The sequence below is a fragment of the Austrofundulus limnaeus genome, unplaced genomic scaffold (assembly GCF_001266775.1).
Source record: "Austrofundulus limnaeus strain Quisiro unplaced genomic scaffold, Austrofundulus_limnaeus-1.0 Scaffold35, whole genome shotgun sequence".
Classification (NCBI taxonomy): Eukaryota; Metazoa; Chordata; class Actinopteri; order Cyprinodontiformes; family Rivulidae; genus Austrofundulus; species Austrofundulus limnaeus.
This window is the reverse complement of record NW_013952437.1, coordinates 577,973-598,214: the sequence shown is the minus strand read 5'-3', so window position 1 is coordinate 598,214 and position 20,242 is coordinate 577,973. Positions and strand designations below refer to the sequence as shown.

At 38.2% G+C, this 20,242-nt stretch overlaps 1 protein-coding gene across 3 annotated transcripts in view; it reads left to right on the top strand.

Moving 5' to 3' along the window:
* The window catches only part of cacna1da (calcium channel, voltage-dependent, L type, alpha 1D subunit, a), a 55,301-nt gene that overhangs the window by 23,954 nt on the left and 11,105 nt on the right, over positions 1-20,242 (top strand). For all 3 annotated transcript variants that reach the window (XM_014006408.1, XM_014006409.1, XM_014006410.1), the window contains exons 4-29: positions 384-556; positions 897-1,049; positions 3,005-3,198; positions 4,410-4,513; positions 6,660-6,829; positions 8,502-8,576; positions 10,813-10,900; positions 11,083-11,109; positions 11,435-11,595; positions 11,778-12,003; positions 12,099-12,306; positions 12,498-12,618; positions 13,126-13,213; positions 13,289-13,322; positions 13,399-13,556; positions 13,649-13,778; positions 15,982-16,041; positions 16,120-16,179; positions 17,447-17,553; positions 18,121-18,208; positions 18,293-18,400; positions 18,493-18,545; positions 18,638-18,784; positions 19,483-19,684; positions 19,776-19,934; positions 20,056-20,166. In XM_014006408.1, the coding sequence (XP_013861862.1) occupies positions 384-556; positions 897-1,049; positions 3,005-3,198; positions 4,410-4,513; positions 6,660-6,829; positions 8,502-8,576; positions 10,813-10,900; positions 11,083-11,109; positions 11,435-11,595; positions 11,778-12,003; positions 12,099-12,306; positions 12,498-12,618; positions 13,126-13,213; positions 13,289-13,322; positions 13,399-13,556; positions 13,649-13,778; positions 15,982-16,041; positions 16,120-16,179; positions 17,447-17,553; positions 18,121-18,208; positions 18,293-18,400; positions 18,493-18,545; positions 18,638-18,784; positions 19,483-19,684; positions 19,776-19,934; positions 20,056-20,166 (3,205 nt within the window). The remainder of the gene's footprint in view (positions 1-383; positions 557-896; positions 1,050-3,004; positions 3,199-4,409; positions 4,514-6,659; positions 6,830-8,501; positions 8,577-10,812; positions 10,901-11,082; positions 11,110-11,434; positions 11,596-11,777; positions 12,004-12,098; positions 12,307-12,497; positions 12,619-13,125; positions 13,214-13,288; positions 13,323-13,398; positions 13,557-13,648; positions 13,779-15,981; positions 16,042-16,119; positions 16,180-17,446; positions 17,554-18,120; positions 18,209-18,292; positions 18,401-18,492; positions 18,546-18,637; positions 18,785-19,482; positions 19,685-19,775; positions 19,935-20,055; positions 20,167-20,242) is intronic.

Here is a 20,242-nt window from a genome sequence, read left to right as displayed (position 1 = left end):
GTGTGTGTGTGTGTGTGTGTGTGTGTGTGTGTGTGTGTGTTGTCCCTGTAATATGACCGGAATGTATTCTGACCCTTGCCTGATGATTTCTGATAAACTCTGCTTTCCTGCAACTGTAAATAGGACAAAGTATAATTGACAAAAAAAATATTTTAGAGAAAATGCTCTTTTGGAGATCTTTAACTTTTTGTCCTTATCTGAAAACTTTATGTTTAATGTTCAGGTTTTGTTTAGCATTAAAGCACAACGTCACATTTGGAACTAGAGCTGCCAAAGGTTTGACCTAAAAGATCTAAGAAAAAAAAACTGAATTATTTAACTGACTGGCATAACAGTTGTTGCCAACAGTATTTGAATTCAGTWATGTCTTTGTTTCCTGACAGACTCTTCAGTGTTGTCTTAGAATTTTTGACCAAAGAAGATAAGGGAGAGGGTGACGGAGCTAGCACCCATCCGTCGCCGCATGGCCATGGAGGTAAGCCTGGTGGATTTGATGTTAAAGCCCTTCGAGCCTTCCGTGTGCTGCGACCCCTGCGGCTGGTCTCAGGAGTACCCAGTAAGTGGTCCAAACTTTGGAGTTTTCTATAAACAGAGTGAAGCAGTGTGTGAAGTTTGGTGTATATTTCTGCATTTTTGTGTAATAATCTGAGTAAGATGAAGCTAAATGTCTTAGAATGGAGAGTCCAGATACAAACATACAGTAAATACATCTCATCAACTTTAAAAGATATAAATAGGTTAGATGCAGATAAAATGCAAACTATCACTTTACCGTCTGGTGCCATGTGTGTTGTTTCTGTTGTGAGTCGAGCTGATTTTTGTAACCATGTTCTTCTGCTCATTCAGTCCCAAACAGCCAGGCCTCTTGTGAAGAGTTCATTCTTGTCTTTGCTCAGGTTTACAGGTGGTGTTGAACTCCATCATTAAAGCCATGGTTCCTCTGCTGCACATTGCCCTCCTTGTCTTGTTTGTCATCATCATRTATGCCATTATCGGCCTGGAGCTTTTCATCGGTAAAATGCACGCAACCTGCTACATAGTTGGCACAAGTAAGTGCTCTCGGCTTTTCTTTTACACATAAAAGCAAATCAGCCTTTTAGGGAGTGTGCTGTTTATGATTTTTTTCTGTGTGGCTTGACTAAAAAAGCTCATGTACTGTAGTGCTACAACTTATTTGCAGTGTGAGAGGAATAGACAAAACTTTTTTTCTCATTCTGAATAAAATGTTTGTGATTTAAGTAGGACTTTTCATAGGAACAAATTGTTTTATATTGCTTTTTTCATAGAATATAGTGCTAGAGTCTGAACTAACAATGCCAGTGTATATAAAATGGTTAGTTTTTTTATACTTCCGTGACAAGCTGAGGTCAACCTGTCATTGATTTTCTGTTTATAGTCGTATGATTGATGCTCAGCACACCCACTCGGTCAGTGCTTTCTTGGAAAAATGCACATGTTTTGGCAATACATCCTCTTCGTGTTGGGTTATTAGTGTTTAATTTGCTACAGGGTGCAATTTTTCCAACAGAGCTTGGCGTCACTTGTTTTGAATCAGTGCAACATTATTTTACAGCCAAGTTCGCAGTTGTAACTGTTAACAGCAGATGTATTTCTTTCAGTGGCTGATAATGGAAACATTTACAGTATTGTGCCAAAGTCTACATCAGGAATTTAATTAAAAGATTTTATTTATCACTCTCAAGCCAATGCCCCTCTTCTCTTTCACATATAGTGAAAGGTAATTACTTAAAGGAATAATTCAATTTTTTAAGACTGTGTAATCTGTCTGCAGCAATCATATKTTTTATATTAACAACAGTAAAAATTAATTATTTATTGTAATTTTTCTACATTGTGTCACGTTTGCTTTAGCTACACATACATCTGTGGTTTACTCTCATGACTGACTTTATTGGAACACGTGTTCAGTTGCAATATTTTCCARGTGAAACACAAGTAGGAGCATAATAGGCATACTTGTCTGCATAGCAACATAAAAAATATTGTTCATTATTTTTTATTAAACCTTTATTTCACCAGGAAAATTCTACTGAGATTAAAAATCTGTTTTGCAAGAGAATCCCAGCCAAGACTGGCAGCGGTACACAGAGCTTACAGAACATTCATCCAAAAGTTGAAATTTGCTTCAACAAGATAAATATTTTAAAAAGTGTGAGCTGCAGGGATTTCTTCAAAATAGCTGTCAGCTTCCTCACAACACGTGGCCGTGTGAAGTTAGACAGCTAGCGAACTAAAGTCAAAAATATTCTGCACTCAAAGCTTGCTTTAACTGAATTCTTTGAGTTTTGTAGTTGAAACATACAGAAAAATAAAGACAAATTACTAATACGCACATCAGTTTCACATACACATCCCAAATGATTRGTTTAGTTGACTTAGCTTAAACACGTGTTCGCCACATTTTTCTTAATCAAATTAATTTGTGTTTAAGTGCATTCTAAACACAATACTTGGAAAGACGAAACTCTTGTAAGGTGCAAACATTCAGGGCACATTTAGCGTACAAAAGAGCTGTTTTTCCCACTTTCAACACACTTGCCTTACTAGTGAAAATACATCAAAGATTGTTTTCTATGGTAAGAGCGCTCACTCGCTCACATGCTGTATGTAGTACAATATGACAAAGGTCAAGATGTGTCACTCGGATCAGAATTTGAACCCAAATCATATTTAACCATTTTCAGCATTCATTTACTTAAAATAATCATTAACTATGAATATCTTACTCCTTTAAAAAAGACAGCACATCTTCACTCTCCAGATTCTCTCATTTGAATTCACAATTACCGTCTAATGCACGGAAGATGCTGACTACTCAGAACTATTGCACACAACCCAACTCAGATGCACTACATTACTGATTAAACCAACTCTTTTGTAAGTTGTAAAAGTGCTGCACATGACATGTGTGGAGACTAATAAAAACACTGAATGCATAAATGATTCAGCTACATAAACAGTCTGATGGTTTCTCTTGCTGCAGACGTGATAGATGAAGAATCAGCTCCATGTGCGATCTCAGGGCATGGGCGCCAATGCTCCGTCAACGGCACAGAGTGCAGAGAAGGCTGGCACGGTCCCAACGGTGGCATCACCAACTTTGACAACTTCCTGTTTGCCATGCTGACGGTGTTTCAGTGCATCACCATGGAGGGCTGGACAGACGTGCTGTACTGGGTGAGTCCCTCGCTCTCTCTCCTGTTCTGATGGCCCATTTCGATAGCGCGTGACTGACACATGCCTTCAGCTTCAATGTGTCCTCAAATCAGACACACAGCAGTAATGTGGCTGACAACGTGGTGACGAAGCTGCTGATCACTTCTTCAGGCAGCTCTTATGTCGTAGATATGATTGATTGCGCAAATGACTCTTTGCATTTATCAACTCTTAACAAACACAACTGTTCTGACATTATCGATAATCTTACAAGATCTGCTTTTTTAACTTGACACCACTTCCTGAAGTTTTAATTACATTTCTGTGAGATTGATGAGTTGAAATAGCACAGAAATGCTGTAGAACAGTTTATTTATTTTTTTGGCTTTGTCTTCCCAGCTGGTTTTATGGGGGGTAATGAGCCACTTAATTCAACTTCACCCATCTCCTCTTCAAGTTGTTCCTCTGTTGGAATCAGTCCTACAAATGTGGACACAATTTAAACTTCATTATCTAATAATTATCAAATATCATTCAATGAAGCACAAACCAAGACTTGATCATCTGTTTTATCCTCAGTTTTTGATATTTCAGGTTAGAATTATTGGCTCAATTTAATAAAACATCATTAAAGAAATTGAAAGATGCATCTTAATATCAAACTAGAGGCTCATAGTTGAGTATGAATTATAATTCAAATTAGTCTGATTAAACTGGGATGTTCCTGTCTTTTCATCCTTGTGTGCTTTGTGCATGTTTTTAGAGACAATGTTTGTTTTTTGAATCAGGCAGATTATACCAAACACTGGGCTCATGAAGCGAGATGATTTTCATATAACATTTAATAAATATTTATTGCAAAAGAAAAGGAAACTTTGCAAATTATCAGGATGTCTGGTCAATTTTATTTATTTATTTTTATGAATATTTAGGAAGAATCCCAACTAAATGAAATGACCCAGAAGTTCCAGCCTTAAAGCTAAGTGCTAKAAGAAAAGAGCATCACTGAATCTTTAATCATACAATAGTGACCTAGCTGTGTTAAAGTACGAGGAAGTTTTGATTAGGATGTCTCTTCATGAGCCCAGATAAATGGAAATGCTTTGAAGTTCATCTTAAGAAACTTGTTTTCTGTTCATGCTTTTTTTTCTTATCTGCCTCTTAAGGCTCATTTCTCTGTTTCTGCCTCTCTTTCTCTACTTCTTCTCCACTCTGACTTCTTGCTCCTCTAGATGAACGATGCTATGGGTTTTGAGCTTCCATGGGTCTACTTTGTCAGTCTTGTGATCTTCGGCTCCTTTTTCGTTCTTAACCTGGTTTTGGGTGTGTTGAGTGGGTAAGAACCTTCTTCTCTTCGAAGACAGAGCCTTTCTGCTTGGTTGCAGGCAGGAAGTTCTCTGTTTTTGTTTAGTTTTCTGTGTGTGTCTGATAACTGGCTACTTTTGGATCCCGTAGGTCAACGATGCCATCGGATGGGAAACCCCCTGGATTTATTTTGTCAGCCTGATTATACTGGGCTCCTTTTTTGTTTTAAACCTTGTGTTAGGTGTGCTAAGTGGGTAAGAGGCAACTTGTGCAGTGGATTTGGTCTGCAGTGTGCAAAGCGTGTTTCCATGTTTGGGATGTAGTGGTAGCTTATAAATCAATATGTGCTTTGGCTGCAGATTCTTTTTGCATGTGGCACGTGAGCCACACAAACACACTCTGGATATTTCTACCAATTGTTTTAGACACAAAAACAGCTAGCAGCCCACATTACAAAGTTACTATAAATTCTTTCTCAGCCTTTTTTTTTCCTGACCTCAGTTGATTTTAAACTCTTAGATCGTTTCTTTGCCAACTGCAATGCAAGCATTTCTTCTCCCATCCTATACTGAACCCACTCAACCTCCCAAGAAGAGAATTAATCTCGTTCCTCGCCTTTCACTGTGTTCCTAAGCTCCTCTCAAACCACAGTTTGCTTTCCCAGCTCTGTGGAGTAAAGGGTGGGGTGGGGTGGGGGGGCTGTTATAGTAGAAATAACTCTGGATTGTTGACCAACGGGAGAGTTGTTCCATTTATGGTTCATTAAACCCTCCTGTCAGGGGACTTTTGTGGTCCCCTTTTTTGCTGCTTTTAATTATTGTTTGCCACCAAAAGGCAAAGACAGATAATTAGGTTTTTGTTTGTGTCTGTGTGTGTGTTAGTGTGTCACTGACTCACTTTGATACCAACATGTTTCTAAAAGCACTGGATGGATTTTAATGAAATTGGCAAAAATTTATCATTAGATAAACATCAACAGCTAATTAAGTTTTGGACTTAAAACAGTTCAAGATGATCCACCACAGCCTACTGACCAAAACACTAAAAGGCTATATCTCAGTCAGTTTTGCAGATATCATCCAAATAATTGGTGTGGTGGCAGCTAGATTGATCTCCAACAGTGCAGGACAGATTGCCTGTAAACTCGGTTTAATGTGTTAATCTCTGTTAGTTAAAAATCTCATGTGCTGCGCTGAAACTTGAAGGAAAAAGTAATTGAATGTACTTTTAAAGCCAACCCAGTCAAAGCTGGCCACCACAGCTAACTGATTTTAGAAAACACAAAACCTGCTGCAACTCGGTCTGTTTTACAGATATTTAGCTACAAAATGATGTGTTTGATTGATCTTTAACACATACTCTAAACATGATATTGTGTGATATTGCATGAGACTGAACATAACAGTATTTTCAAAGATAAACCTAAAGAACTATAGTTCCATCATTACTTTGGTAGGCGGTGTGCATTCCTTCAAGGACATAAGGAAGGCTTTGATTTAATTGTCTTTGCAGCAGTTTTCTACTTTCAGTTTCAATGTGAATCCGCCGTTTTACCCCTAAGCAGCMGTACGTTTTAGCCAGACTTGATTTATTTACCCTAAAGTGGTTCTGATTTTTTTTATTCAAATCTCCCGTTATTACAGCTTAATTATACTACAGTATAAAATTATATATTCACTCTCATCTTGTATAACTAATAAATGAAGATTTAATGCTAATGTCACATGTCTCCATGAAACTATCTACCTAAGTTACCTTTTCTGTATATTTAGGATTCTTGCCTGAAGGAAACGTTGCTYCCCTGCTGGGCTCCATGTACACAGAGCAGTGTGTCTCTCATAGATTTACATCTCCCTCCAGTGGATGGATTTTGKAAAATCACACAATATATTCAATCATTGTGATTATATTTTAGATTATATTTAAAAAAATACAGTCTGAGTAGACAAAAATGTACATTTAGATAGTCTAAAATGTTTTACTGTTTGGGGTGATTTATGGGATGACCTTTTTGGTTTACTTTGTGTGGATTAACGTGTGCATCTTGTTTGCTGTGAATGTTTCTCAGAGCCTGTGTTTGTGGTGATTCATGCACTTTTTCTATATTTGCTTTCTTTCTTTCTTTCTTTCTTTCTTTCTTTCTTTCTTTTCACCCATTTTTTCCAATTCAACTTCAGAGAGTTTTCCAAGGAGAGAGAAAAGGCCAAAGCTCGTGGAGACTTCCAGAAGCTGCGGGAGAAGCAGCAGCTGGAGGAGGACCTGAAGGGTTACCTGGACTGGATCACCCAGGCTGAAGACATCGACCCCGACAACGAGGACGAGACTGATGAAGGGAGCAAGCGTAACCGTAAGCACAATCCCTCCACTTGCTCGCTTACGTGAGTAAGAGTATCACATTAGGTTCTTGCAATATGAAACAGAATATCCAACAGTTGTTGAGTGCTTAAGGCTTAAGTGCTTTGCGACTTTGTTTAAGGTCACCAGGAAWATTTACTGAGCTTGAGCTTTTAAAAAAAATCACATCCACAAACTGTAGATAAATCCTAAGTGAGTTAGACACTCGACACACAAACAGCATGCAAATATAAAACTACACATATAAAGTTCACATGGTGAACAGAGCAACTGTGAAGCAAAATAAAAATAAAAAATAAAAAACATGAAACTATCAGAGTTTTTGTAWAAGATTGTTCATCCACATATGCAGTTTTGTGAAAAGATTTTGAACAGATAATATCTTACACATTACTGCTAGCTTCCTGAATCACTTAAGATTGGATAAAAAGGGTTTAATTCCTTAATTCTCCCCAGTTTGACGAGCAAATTGCTAGTCTGAGTGGAGTTGAGAATAAAATGGATTACTCTATAACTCCATTCACACATTTTTTATCGATTCATGCGAAGGTTTTTAAAAAATTAGGTTAAATTTTTGCATTACACCATTATTCCAGCCGAAATATTATGATAATCCAATCAATGTGCTGCACAAGACTTTCTACTGCTAACTGCTGCTGCTGACATTTTGTGCTTCCAAATAATCATAAAATTCATTTCAAATACTGTAACTTTTTAATGTAAAACCAAATAAAAATGCCTTTTTTTCTTCAGACCGGAGGATGGAAACCACCCTCTTGGCTTTAGTCTTGGCTTCACTAGCTGCTATTTTATACATTAAGTCAGAATTAAAGCTCCAAACTGAGTTGTACAATGGGTTATCTACAACAGATAAGATATTAATTGTTTATACCTGTTATACAAAACTTAAAATATCAGATCTYTTTCCTCAGGGTGGTTAGTATAAACATCTAAAATATTTTATTTCCACATTTGGTGTTTGTCACTCGTGGACGATGCTTTAAGTACCACAGGAGTTTATCTGAGAGGAGAAAAAAACTAACACATGACTTGAGCAGTAGAAAAACTTCTCATCCAAATCCTCTTTATTTAAGCTGCACAGATGGAGAACAGACAACCTCCGTCTGCTTCACCTTGTAGTTTTAATGTTGGATCTCTGTCACTCTGCTCGTTATGTTACCTGCATAGTTTTTATGTCCAGTTTTTACATGTTCTCCGTCTGCTGTCGCGGATCCCGCCTGTCATTTCCTCTTTTWCATTTTTTTTCTTTCGTTTTATTAGCAGTGTTGTCATTTTACCTTAATGTGAGCTTCTGTGTTAAGAGCTGGAAAGTCCGTCCGTCTCTGGCTTTTATTGTTTAGCCGAGAGTCTGTGAGCTAACATCTTCACATGTCCTCGCCACCTTCAGAAGCTTTCTGTGATTAATAGCTCTCCATGTTGTTCTTCTGCTCTCCTCAGTGTCTGCAGCCCATGTGACTCCTGCTGCCTTTGTCATTGTTGGATATTGATATTTTTGAATACTGTTGTTGTCCTGTGGTGCTTGTCTGCTCTGACCCATTTTGATGGCAGTCCATTCTTGCCCCCTCCCCCTCCCCCCCTCCTCCATGTTCCTCCGCTGTGCCGTTGTGTCTGAATGCATGGGCTTGCATGCATTGCACATGAAGGGGTGACTCTGGCTGACCTCACTGAGAAGAAGAAGGGAAGGTTTGGGTGGTTCAGCCAGTCGTCCGACACTCATGGTAAATCCTGTGTTTTTTTTTCCCTCCAGTGTTCTTTAGCTTTTGTGTCTCAATYTTTTTCTGTGTTGTTTTGATGCTCTGATCCAGGGGTCTGCAACCTGCGGCTCTGGGGCCACATGTGGCTCTTTYGTCCCTCTGCAGTGGCTCTTTGAAATGTGACCAAACACAACAGAATTTTTTGTTTGTTTGTTTTCTATACTCACAACAGAAATCAATTTGTATGCAAAAACGTGATTAATACTACTAATACAAAAAGTAAAACATGTTAGCTCATACTATGTTGTTTACATAAATAATCCAACTTATTTCTCTTAAATCCATTAGAATTACCTTTAAAGAATTTGAAGACCACGTAGTAATAAGAATAAGAAAAATATATATACCTGAACAGTTCAGTTGTACTGAAATTCAGGATAAACTATATACAGTATTTTTTAATGTTTACCTGAATATGATCTTTTCATTTGTCCTGATGTGTAAAAATAATAATAAATAATAAAATTCACAATATATTTTTTAGTTTTATAATGTCACCTCCACTGGCCATAAATGTTCCCYAAAAMGCCATGAAAAGGCCCYCAGACCACCAGTTGATATTCACAGTTGTAGCTTGTTTTGRGGCTCTGGARACATTTTATRAGTGAYACAAGGAGCAGAAATGGCTCRTTTGATRYTAAAGGTTGCAGACCCCTGCTCTAATCGATTAAAGAAAGAATATTAACTGATGTTTGTTCTAAGTCATTGTAACACTGTGCCATTAAAAAAAACTAAACCTTCCAAACACAATTATTATGTTAGCTCTGAATGCCACGTTATCAGCTTTCCCTCGTATGTGTATAACTTTCAAACTGTTKCAGCATATTTTGCTGGAAGAATAATGTAATATTTCTTTACTTATTTTCACTACATTTTTTTAGTTTCTCTATCTACCACTGTTTCCAAGCTTAGCGCTGTAAGKTGAAAAATAATGAAAATATATCATTACTTTCCATTTTTGCCTGCAGCTTGTTCTGCAGTGCAGTAATTATAGATATAGTTAGGTTAGTTTATTATATTTGAGTGAACCACTGACAGCGGGGCTCAAAATGAGCTGACAGCTGTCCTGCAGAAAAGTAAAATTAAACATTCTCTTAAAAAAAACTTAKCACCACCAAATGAAGAAAATGTGTCTATAAAACAAGCTGTTCTTCTTGCTACTGAAAATCGGCAAGTTTGTAAATGAGTATGTTTTTGTCAATAAATCATCGACTGGACCCGGGACRGATAAATATCAGTGCCTGCTGCAGAGTCATTTGATCCGGGTCAGAGGTCCACATTAAACACTTTCCCTCTGATCTCAAAAATCTATTAGACTCAGATGAACACGATTTTTGTCACTTGGCCTTTACAGCTGGAAGATTAGTAGTAAAAATGAGGGGGGCTGTTGTGCAGCTGAATAAATGTTACCTTTTTAAACGTGAAGCTTCTAATTTTCCATAGTTGTTCCTCCGCAGAGGTCCAACAAACTGTTTCTAAAAATAAAACTGTACGTTTTACCTGCTAATTGAGTCCAATTTGCAGGTGGAAACACAGCTGTGCTTGGTAGCAGCCTCACATGGTTAACTTTCTGTGCCCCAGTTTAAAACCAGGGGCTGAGTATGAATAAAGGAAACAGGGCTAAACCCAGATCCAGCAGTCAGCACTATTTTCAGAGCTGTCCAACGGCTCAGGAATCAAAGCCGACACAACTACAGAAGCTAAGCAGAGGCACGCTCCCGCTTATGYATTTAAGAGTTGAGACATTTCACACAGCTAATCACCGTGTGTCGGCACAGTCAGTCGTACTAAAAGAGTGCTTTGAGTGCAGCATTTCAAACGCAGCTATGAGCTCGACCCCGTTATTTCAGTCCGATTCTCYTCGTTCACATCAGTCAGTCGACCTGCCTGTCCCGTGTCAGCCCTCTGTCAGCACCTTGTAGTTTAAACTGAGACAAAAATCAGCTTTTTTTTCCTTTATATTTAATATAAACTTGCTTTTCATTTTAGAAAATAAAATTACCAAGTCAAACGTCTCAAATCTAAGGATTTTATGACTTGGTAATAATTAACAGATTTTTCTGTTTGTGTAAGTGCTCAATGAACTTTACGAGGTGTCAGACTTTTCTCTATGCACTGGCCCTCACGTACTAATTTTGTATTCACTTCAAAGTGCACATAATTATAATATATGTGTAAATGTTTGCTGTGTTTGCTGCAGCCAGCGTTCCAGCCAGCGAAACAGAATCTGTGAACACCGAGAATCAGAACGGGGAAGATGAAAAGACACCGTGCTGCGGCCCTCTGTGGTGAGCATAAACAGCTTTTTATCACTGTAAACTGGTATTAAAATAAAATTCATGCCACATGCTTCAGAGTCTGTCACCCATCCTTCTTTTCATGTGATTTTAAAATGTTTGTCCAGTAATGTTCCTAACAAAGCTCTGCTGCAAACCTTRATTTATAAAATATAATTTCTGTTTTCTTTCAGTCAAAAGATCTCAAAGTCAAAGTTCAGGTCAGTATTTTTGTGTAACTGTAAGTTGTGGGACTGTGTTAGACTTTTTTAGACTTTTAGACTGTGCTCGGCTTTTGTTTTACTTCATCTATAATGAGCCTTTCCATGGAATGATAAATGTACAGCTTTCTTTAGGTCAGCATGTACCATAAAGTATTTTTAGAGAAAAGCCTTACGCAGTGGTTTTGGCTCATTTGCTGCACAGTGGGACTTGCAAAATATATCCATGCAGTTTCCACTGAGGTTTGGAGAGTTGTAACAAGACTGCACTGTAAGTTTCTTTTTTACCTGATGTCATTACTCACACCAAAACTTGTTTTCGTAGTCGGCGCTGGCGCCGCTGGAACAGATTCTGCCGCAGGAAGTGCCGTTTGGCGGTCAAGTCGGTGCCCTTCTATTGGCTGGTGATCATTCTGGTGTTCCTCAATACCCTGACCATATCATCAGAGCATTACAACCAGCCTCTGTGGTTAACCCAAGTGCAGGGTAGGATTTGAATTTCAGTCTTTGAAAATTGTGACTATCTGTAGTTATTTTAATAAAACGTGTAAAATGTTTGTTGCTACATGACATCAGAGACCAGACATCAGAAACATGGTTACATTTATTAATTGTTTTCTGATGTGTTGTTGTGAACACTGTATATCTTCCTTTTTTATTTTGGTCAGATGTAGCTAACAAGGTGCTGCTCGCCCTGTTCACGTGTGAAATGTTAGTGAAGATGTACAGTCTCGGGCTCCAAGCCTATTTTGTTTCCCTCTTCAACCGCTTCGACTGCTTCGTTGTTTGTGGAGGAATCACTGAAACCATTCTGGTCGAGCTGGAAATCATGTCCCCTCTTGGCATCTCTGTGTTCCGGTGCGTCCGACTGCTGAGGATCTTCAAGGTCACCCGGTAAGCGTATCATCTCACAGAGCYTCTGTGTGCAGTTAATGTGCGTTCATTTCATCTCAGGCCTTTTATTTCCTTCTCACTCTCGTTTCTCCCAGGCACTGGCAGTCTCTGAGTAACCTGGTGGCTTCTCTGCTCAACTCTATGAAGTCCATAGCTTCCCTGCTGCTGCTGCTCTTCCTCTTCATCATCATCTTCTCCCTGCTAGGGATGCAGGTGTTCGGTGGAAAGTTCAACTTTGACGAAACGCAGACGAAAAGGAGTACCTTTGACAACTTTCCCCAAGCCCTTCTCACTGTGTTTCAGGTATTTAGAGTTTGAGGTGCTAATATTTAAACATAATCAAGCTGCATGAGAATCAACTGTATTTTGCCTTTGGTGGATTTTTTGTCGTGTGATCATGCTGATAATTTAAAGAAGTTGCAGGAAACTATTTTAAAAGACTCTTCTGTCTTGTATTTTCTGCTTGATGATGTYCCATTGTTGGCTCCATTTAGATCCTGACTGGAGAAGACTGGAATGTTGTCATGTATGACGGGATCATGGCGTACGGAGGCCCCTCCTCCTCCGGGATGGTTGTGTGTTTTTACTTCATCATTCTCTTCATCTGTGGAAACTGTATCCTTGCTCGTTCAGACACAACTGAGACCTTAAAATAACTGTTGTCAGCAGACAAAATAGCACAAATTCTGCTTGCATCTTTTCCAACATCTGTTCTATGTCTTTACCCGAACAAAAAAATGTAYTGTCATCTGCAAATGAAATATATTTAAAACAACCCTGACACATTAACCAAATCATTCACATATAAAATAATTAACTTTGGTCCAAGTACAGAACCGTGAGGAACTCCACATGTGATGTTACAGAGTTCAGATCTTACTTCATTTATCTGCACAAACTGTTTCCTATTTTTCCGATAACTAGATATCCAGCGTAGTGCTGGTCCTCTAATGCCATATTTCTGTAGCTTTTCAAGAAGGATATTGTGGTCAATGGTGTCGAATGCTTTATTTAAATCTACGTAAATACCAGCAGATAGCAGACAAAATAACACCATGAACCGTTGGATAAATAACCTGTAGTACTCATTGGTGGAGCGTTTCTCTCCTGAACTCTGCTCAGATATCCTCCTGAATGTCTTCTTGGCCATCGCTGTGGACAATTTGGCAGATGCTGAATCTCTCAACACAGATGAAGGAGACAAGAAAGGGTGAGAATTTAACTTTGTTTAGGTTAATCCTCAATCTCCATTTTCTAATCATTGAAATTTTTCTGTTACTCACAGGGACAAGAAGGACGATGATGACAATAATGAGAGGGTATTTATTTGTTTCAGTCAACATAAACTTGTCTGTATGGTTTGACACACGTTCACATGTTGAGCTTTTCTCTCAGGACGATGAGGACGAGGACATCGATGACAATGCAGCGGATGAGGAAGACCCAGAAGTTCCATCAGGGCCTCGGCCGGTCATCGCCGACCTGGTAAAGAAGGAAAAGATCATTCCTATCCCAGAGGGAAGTGCCTTCTTCATCTTCAGTAACACAAATCCGTAAGTCACATAGAGATGGCGGCACGTCCACAAACACGAGCAGGTTCTGTTAGGTTTGATCCCACTAAAGTTTTCTTTCCTTTCTCCCCCAGGGTGCGGGTGTTTTGCCACKGACTCATCAATCACCACATATTCACCAACCTCATCCTGGTGTTCATCATGCTCAGCTCCGTCTCTCTCGCTGCTGAGGATCCAATACGAAACTTCTCAGCCCGCAACATTGTAAGTCTGACAAACTTCCACAGAAATATAACTGTAGCTTAAATGTAAAGACCTGCAGATGAAGTAGCTTTATTAAGTAATTACTTCTGAAATTAAAATAAGGCGGTAGAGTACTCTGCAGTGTCTGAAAAAATCATCAGATAAATTAATATTCCTTTTCTAAACAAAATAAATATTTTTTTCCTCTTCTTATATATTAATAGCCTGCTTTAAAAGCAGCGTCGTTAGTTTACTGAYAGAATTTTCTCTGTCTATTCTGTATTGCAGCACCGTGATTACTGCTGATTGTTTAGCTTGGATTTGATTGCAAAATGATTTGTGCCTGATTGTATCACTGAAATTCTAAATTTCACAGTTTAAATGAGAAGAACTTATGAGCTAAAAACTGTAGGAAGAATAATTTTCTATAGTAATGTTTGTTTTCAGTGAATGACACTCAGAAACACAGATGTAGTGAATTTAATTAAAAAACATTATGTCAGTCGGTTTCACTCAACTGAAGTGAGTAAAGGTAATGCAATTACTTTACATTTACTTTACATTTACTTTACATTTACTTTACATTTAAATAAATCTGTTTTTAAGCATAGAAAATCAGCTTAAAGATTATTTGAGAATAAATTAAAATCTGTGAAAATGAACTGTATAAGATCATTTGGATGTGATATTGTCACTGATATTTGATATTTTGGCTGATTTCTTTTATTTAAATAAAAAACTAAAAATGTGTTGACATATTTTCATATAAAACTGAACTGCAGGATTGAAGAATTAGATGTAGGCAACATAACATAATGCAAACTTAGCATATTGCTTTTGTACTTGTTGAGAGCAATAATTGAAAAGATAAAAAGATAAAAATGATGCACAGAGTTTGGTAATTCATATAGGCTTTGATTTTTTGAATGTAAAGTGTATTGTATTAATTACTCTGTAAACACAAGTTGTTTGTGTCAGCTAGACAAGAAGATTTCTGAGAAAAAGCACCAGAAGAAATCCTTGAAATGTTTGTCTGTGATTAAATCTGTTCCCTGTTCTTTCTGATAGATTTAATTTGTTTGTTTCATTTCATTTGTTTCATTTATTTCTTTTAACTATGGAGCCCGTCCAGTGACATAGAATAATTTTTTTTTTTCACGTGGCCACGTCTTTGTGGCGTGCCCACACGATGACTAATGTGTATGCACGTGATAATTAATGGCCTAATTTTGGCCTTGTTGTGATAGACAGACAATATTTAAGTCAGATTATATATAGATGGCATTTTTTGTCTTTGACCATTTAAATGTGCACACATATTATTATTATCATCATTATTATTATTATTATTATTATTATTATTATTATTTGGTGTATGCCAATATGAATGGATCGTCTTTCATAATAAGGCTATTTTTGAAATGACAATGAACACACTGGTTGTGTGTCGGGAAACAGATTTTTGCTGTGTTCCTGAATGCAGCATTACTCCGACTCCTTCCGCAACTTTTGAAAGTTGAACGTCAAAAAAAGAAAATAAAGCATTTTCAACAAATAAACAACTCCAGTTGTCACCTGGGACTTAAAGCTGCAGAACATAAAGCTAAGAAAAAGCTACTTCATGCCTAACGTAAGGTGCTGACGTAGCAACATCATTCATTATATTAAAATCAAAATAAATTAGTTTAATTCAGACTTGTCCATGTAAARAATGAACAGTCTGCACAGAAACGACAAAAAATAATTAGCTATGTGGTGGCCCCGACATAAATATCGCGTGCGCACATGTTAATTATCTCGTGCGCACACGATAGTCATTGCGTGGGCACGGGTTATTCTCTCATGGCCATGAATTTTTTTTTATTCCATGTCACCAGACGGGCTCCGTATTTAACAATAAGCAAGAAAAATGATAGTTGACAGTGCTGAATAACTGAAWTGATCTCAAACTAGTTTCTGGTTTTTTAGCTCCTGGAAAGGAATTCTTTTAAGAGCTAAAACTTGTGCAGTTCTTTTGGCGATACTCAGTTTGCTACAATTTTTTCATGGACTTTGATTCAGTATGATCACTATGTTTGAGTTTATAACTGAGTAAATTAACTTTTTGCATTACTCTCCAAAAAAACCCAACTCTTTTTCCTCCTTTTTTCATCTTTATTAACATGATATTTCTGAAGCTGCACGATGACTTGTCTTTGTTAAACATCTGCGTTGCTTTTTGCAGATACTTGGTTACTTTGACTATGCTTTCACCGCTATCTTTACTGTTGAGATCGTTTTGAAGGTAAATGGCCTGTGTCCCCTGTCTGTGCTGTCACTAACCACACCCCAATAACACTCCCAACATCTTGTTGCCTTCCAGGTCCTAGGCTATGCAGATTATGTCTTCACTAGTATGTTTACATTTGAGATCGTATTGAAGGTAACCCCTTAGACTGACAATGAGAGCCTTGCTGCATTCTCTCCCTGTGTGTCACCTGCCAATTAGTACAACCTAGCTTGTTTGTTTCCTTTCTCTTATTCACTTTTTTTTCATGGCACCTCTTTTAAAAAAATGGCAAACAATTACTGTAGTCTCTTTTTCGAAAACTGAAACTTAAAATATAAGATTTGCCTGACTTATTAACTACTAATAATAAAAAACTAATAATCAATAATTCCTATTGGGGGAAGGAAACATCACATTTACATGACATTATGCTCACTTGGGTGTAACATCATTCTGGCACTCATCGCTGATGAAAATGTGGACGACTTTAATGCAACCCCTTTTTGTATGATGCAACAAAATTTACTGGGCTGTTTAGACATTGTTCTAAGGCATTGGCTGAAGTTGAGTTTGAGGTCAGGGTTTGTGTTCAAACGTGTTAAAAATCAGCTCCAGTCAAAGCTCCTACCATGCCTCTTGTACCGACTGCTCTTCAGGTTACCCATAAAAGAGGGGGCAAAATTAGCCATGTTCCCGCCGAGCATGGTTCAGTCTGCTTTCCCCGACTGACTGCATGTAAATGTGGAGTCGCCTCTGCAGCTGTTTGGGGCAAAACCTTGAAAAGTCCACCGCTTTTTGACTCTAAATTCTCCAGCGCTCCTGGTCAGCAGCTTTGTGCTTCCATCTTTCTGCAGGACTTCACATTTACATGCACTAGGAAAACAAGTCCTTTACTTTTATCAGTTTAAGAAGAGTTATTTTGGCTGGCTTTATCTTCTCTTCCTACTGAATTTCAAATTGGAAGCTGCCTCCTTTTATTCCGAGCTAATAAAGAACATGACAGAATGTGCTTTAAGACGACGGTCCACATGAATGTGACAGTAAGGCCATTTCTAGTTTCCAATCCCTATAACTAGACCTCTTGCAGATTTGAAAACCCCTGACCTTAAGGCAACGAAATGCATGTTTTATTGCCTCAGCCTATAGTGGATTGTGAAAAGAATGACTTACTACTACATTCATGTAGTTAAGGGCCGTAGGGGTGGCGATTGTAGATTTAGCCTCCTGCTCTGAGCTCGTCACCCCAAATCAGAGTGATCTAAAAGAGTGTGAAGAAGTGTGTGCGTGTGTGTGACTGCAAGGTATTGAGTGCTGGTTGTGTGCTCTTGTTTCTGTTAAAAAAGTATGAAAAATGTTGATCTTATCTGTCTYTGAAAAAATGACCTTTTTAAAGTCTAACGCCTTCTGTTCGTCCCATCAGATGACAACATACGGAGCTTTTCTCCACAAAGGAGCATTCTGCAGGAATTACTTCAACCTCCTGGACCTGCTGGTGGTTGGAGTTTCCCTCGTCTCCTTTGGTATTCAGTGAGTACAAAAGAAACCTGGCACTTGTTGTATTTTGCTAGAAACGAGGGAGCCTTTTGTATTTTTAAAAGTTGCCTTGATGGATAATTGGCAAGGTTTTCAAAGTTTTTCTTTTGAAGCGGTTTCACATTTTTTATTTAGTTTGCATACATGTTTATGACAGCATATCACACATAAAAATGTTAGGAACAAACTGTTGAGCCTAAAAGACTCTCTACAGCCAGTGACAGCATTTTAAAATTAGATTTTAAAAATGGGAAAACACAACCATCAAAGACCTGACGGGACTTAAAAGATGCTTCGTTTTTCAGGTTTTCAGCTCACAGCTCTTTGAGAATCATCTTCAGTTCATTTCAGTTTCATTTCATTTCATTTTTGTTGCTCCAAACTGGGCTTTTGTCAGATCAGTGAGGAAATGTAAAGACCACAACACAGAACAGAACAGGGAGAAGAAATGCAAAACAATGTTTTCATCCCACATGTTGCTGGAGATTTGCACTATAATAGATGTTTTTGTTGTGTGTTGTTGCATTTCTCACTATATACATTATTTTTAACATTTTTCAGGTCCTCAGCCATCTCGGTGGTGAAGATTCTTCGAGTCCTCAGAGTTCTACGACCCCTGAGGGCCATCAACAGGGCCAAAGGCCTTAAAGTAGGAACTCAAGAGGTTTTTATACACTATAATAACCATAATTTAAATTCAGTATATTAATATTGTCATCTCCCGGTTCTACAGCARGTTGTGCAGTGCGTCTTTGTGGCAATCAGAACCATTGGCAACATCATGATCGTTACCACACTGCTACAGTTTATGTTTGCTTGTATAGGTGTGCAGCTGTTCAAGGTCAGCAGCCCTGAGCTTTAAAAACACATTTATAACATTAATAAAGACATTTTGAAATGAATATACATATTGTGTTTTGTTTGTTTTCAAAGGGAAAATTTTATCGCTGCACAGATGAAGCCAAGTCCAGCCCAGTAGAGTGCAAGTTAGTGTCACTTGTTGTGTTCCTGTGTGGCAAAATGTTTGCACTTTTCACTCTATGTTGAACTTTCTGTGCCATGTGTTGTGTTTCTACAGGGGCACCTTTATCCTGTATAAGGATGGAGACGTAAACCAGCCGACGGTCCACAGACGGGTCTGGCACAACAGTGATTTTAACTTTGACAACGTCCTCATGGCCATGATGGCTTTGTTTACCGTGTCTACATTTGAAGGCTGGCCGGCGTGAGACTCATTTTACTTTGTCTTAAAGGGGACATATACAAAATCCACTTTTTTAGCCCTTAAATGCATTTTGTTGTGTACTTGGAGTCTCTATGAGTGCAGAAAAGTTGAATTTAGTCTCTCATGGTTCTGCGTAGCTATCTTTATATTCTGTTRSGATCATAATTTTCAGTCTGTTCAGTTTTCTCTAGTCCTTATTACGTATTTTGAACAGTAATGTCACAGTATTTGCCGTGGAACTTCTAAATAAGGTCCTGGACTTTGGCTTACTAATGTCACAAATCCACAATTCTACAGGTTTGTCATCTTCATTCTCCTCTGGCTCTGAGTCAGACTCTGGCTCCAACATGTAAGGCTGGATGGGCAAGTCTTCTGTTGTTGACATTTTTTTTTATTAATTTGTAAAAGAAACTTAAAAACTTTCTGGGATTTAAAGAAACAGTGTCAAAACGAGTTGATAGGAGACACACCTCAAAAAAGGCATGAACAAGGGGCTTGTGGAGTTACAGTAAGGAGAAATTCAGACAAAATCATTGCAGTTCCACTTTAAGTAGACCTAAATGTGAAAAAGTAGGATTTAAAAGCATGATACTGTATATCTCTTTTAAAATACTCACACATGGTGTTACAAATCTTATTAAAACATGTTTCTATTCAAGTGTTGTGAACCTCATGCTTCTGTTTGTGTGTCTGTTTAGTTTGCTGTACAAAGCCATCGACTCCAACAGGGAGAACCTCGGTCCCATCTACAACTACCGTGTGGAAATCTCCATCTTCTTCATCATCTACATCATCATCATCGCCTTTTTTATGATGAACATCTTCGTGGGTTTTGTTATCGTCACATTTCAGGAACAGGGAGAGAAAGAGTACAAAAACTGTGAGCTTGACAAGAACCAGGTGCGTTTCATTAGACGTGCGACTTGGAATTTGTTGATAGAGATTTGTCATAAACATGGAGTTAAAACGTGTTCGCTGTGTTTCTGTGCAGCGTCAGTGTGTGGAGTACGCTCTTAAAGCACATCCACTGAGGAGATACATCCCCAAGAACCCATACCAGTATAAGTTCTGGTACGTGGTGAACTCCACAGGCTTTGAGTACATCATGTTTGTGCTCATCATGCTCAACACACTCTGCCTGGCCGTACAGGTAAGGTGTCCTGAAACCAGTAGGATATTTCAGCTAAATATGAAAATAAATACACCTCTCAGAGAATAAATGTTACCTCACTGTTAGAACAATAAAAAAATCATCCATTTTTCTACTGCAGCATTACGGCCAATCAGCACTTTTTAATTATGTCATGGACATCCTCAATATGGTCTTCACTGCTGTGTTCACTGTGGAAATGTTTCTCAAACTCATTGCTTTCAAACCCAGGGTGAGTGTTTTTCACACAAACATGGAATTAAATAGACTGGAAGTGCAAGTATTGGTTTTAGAATATGCTTATATAT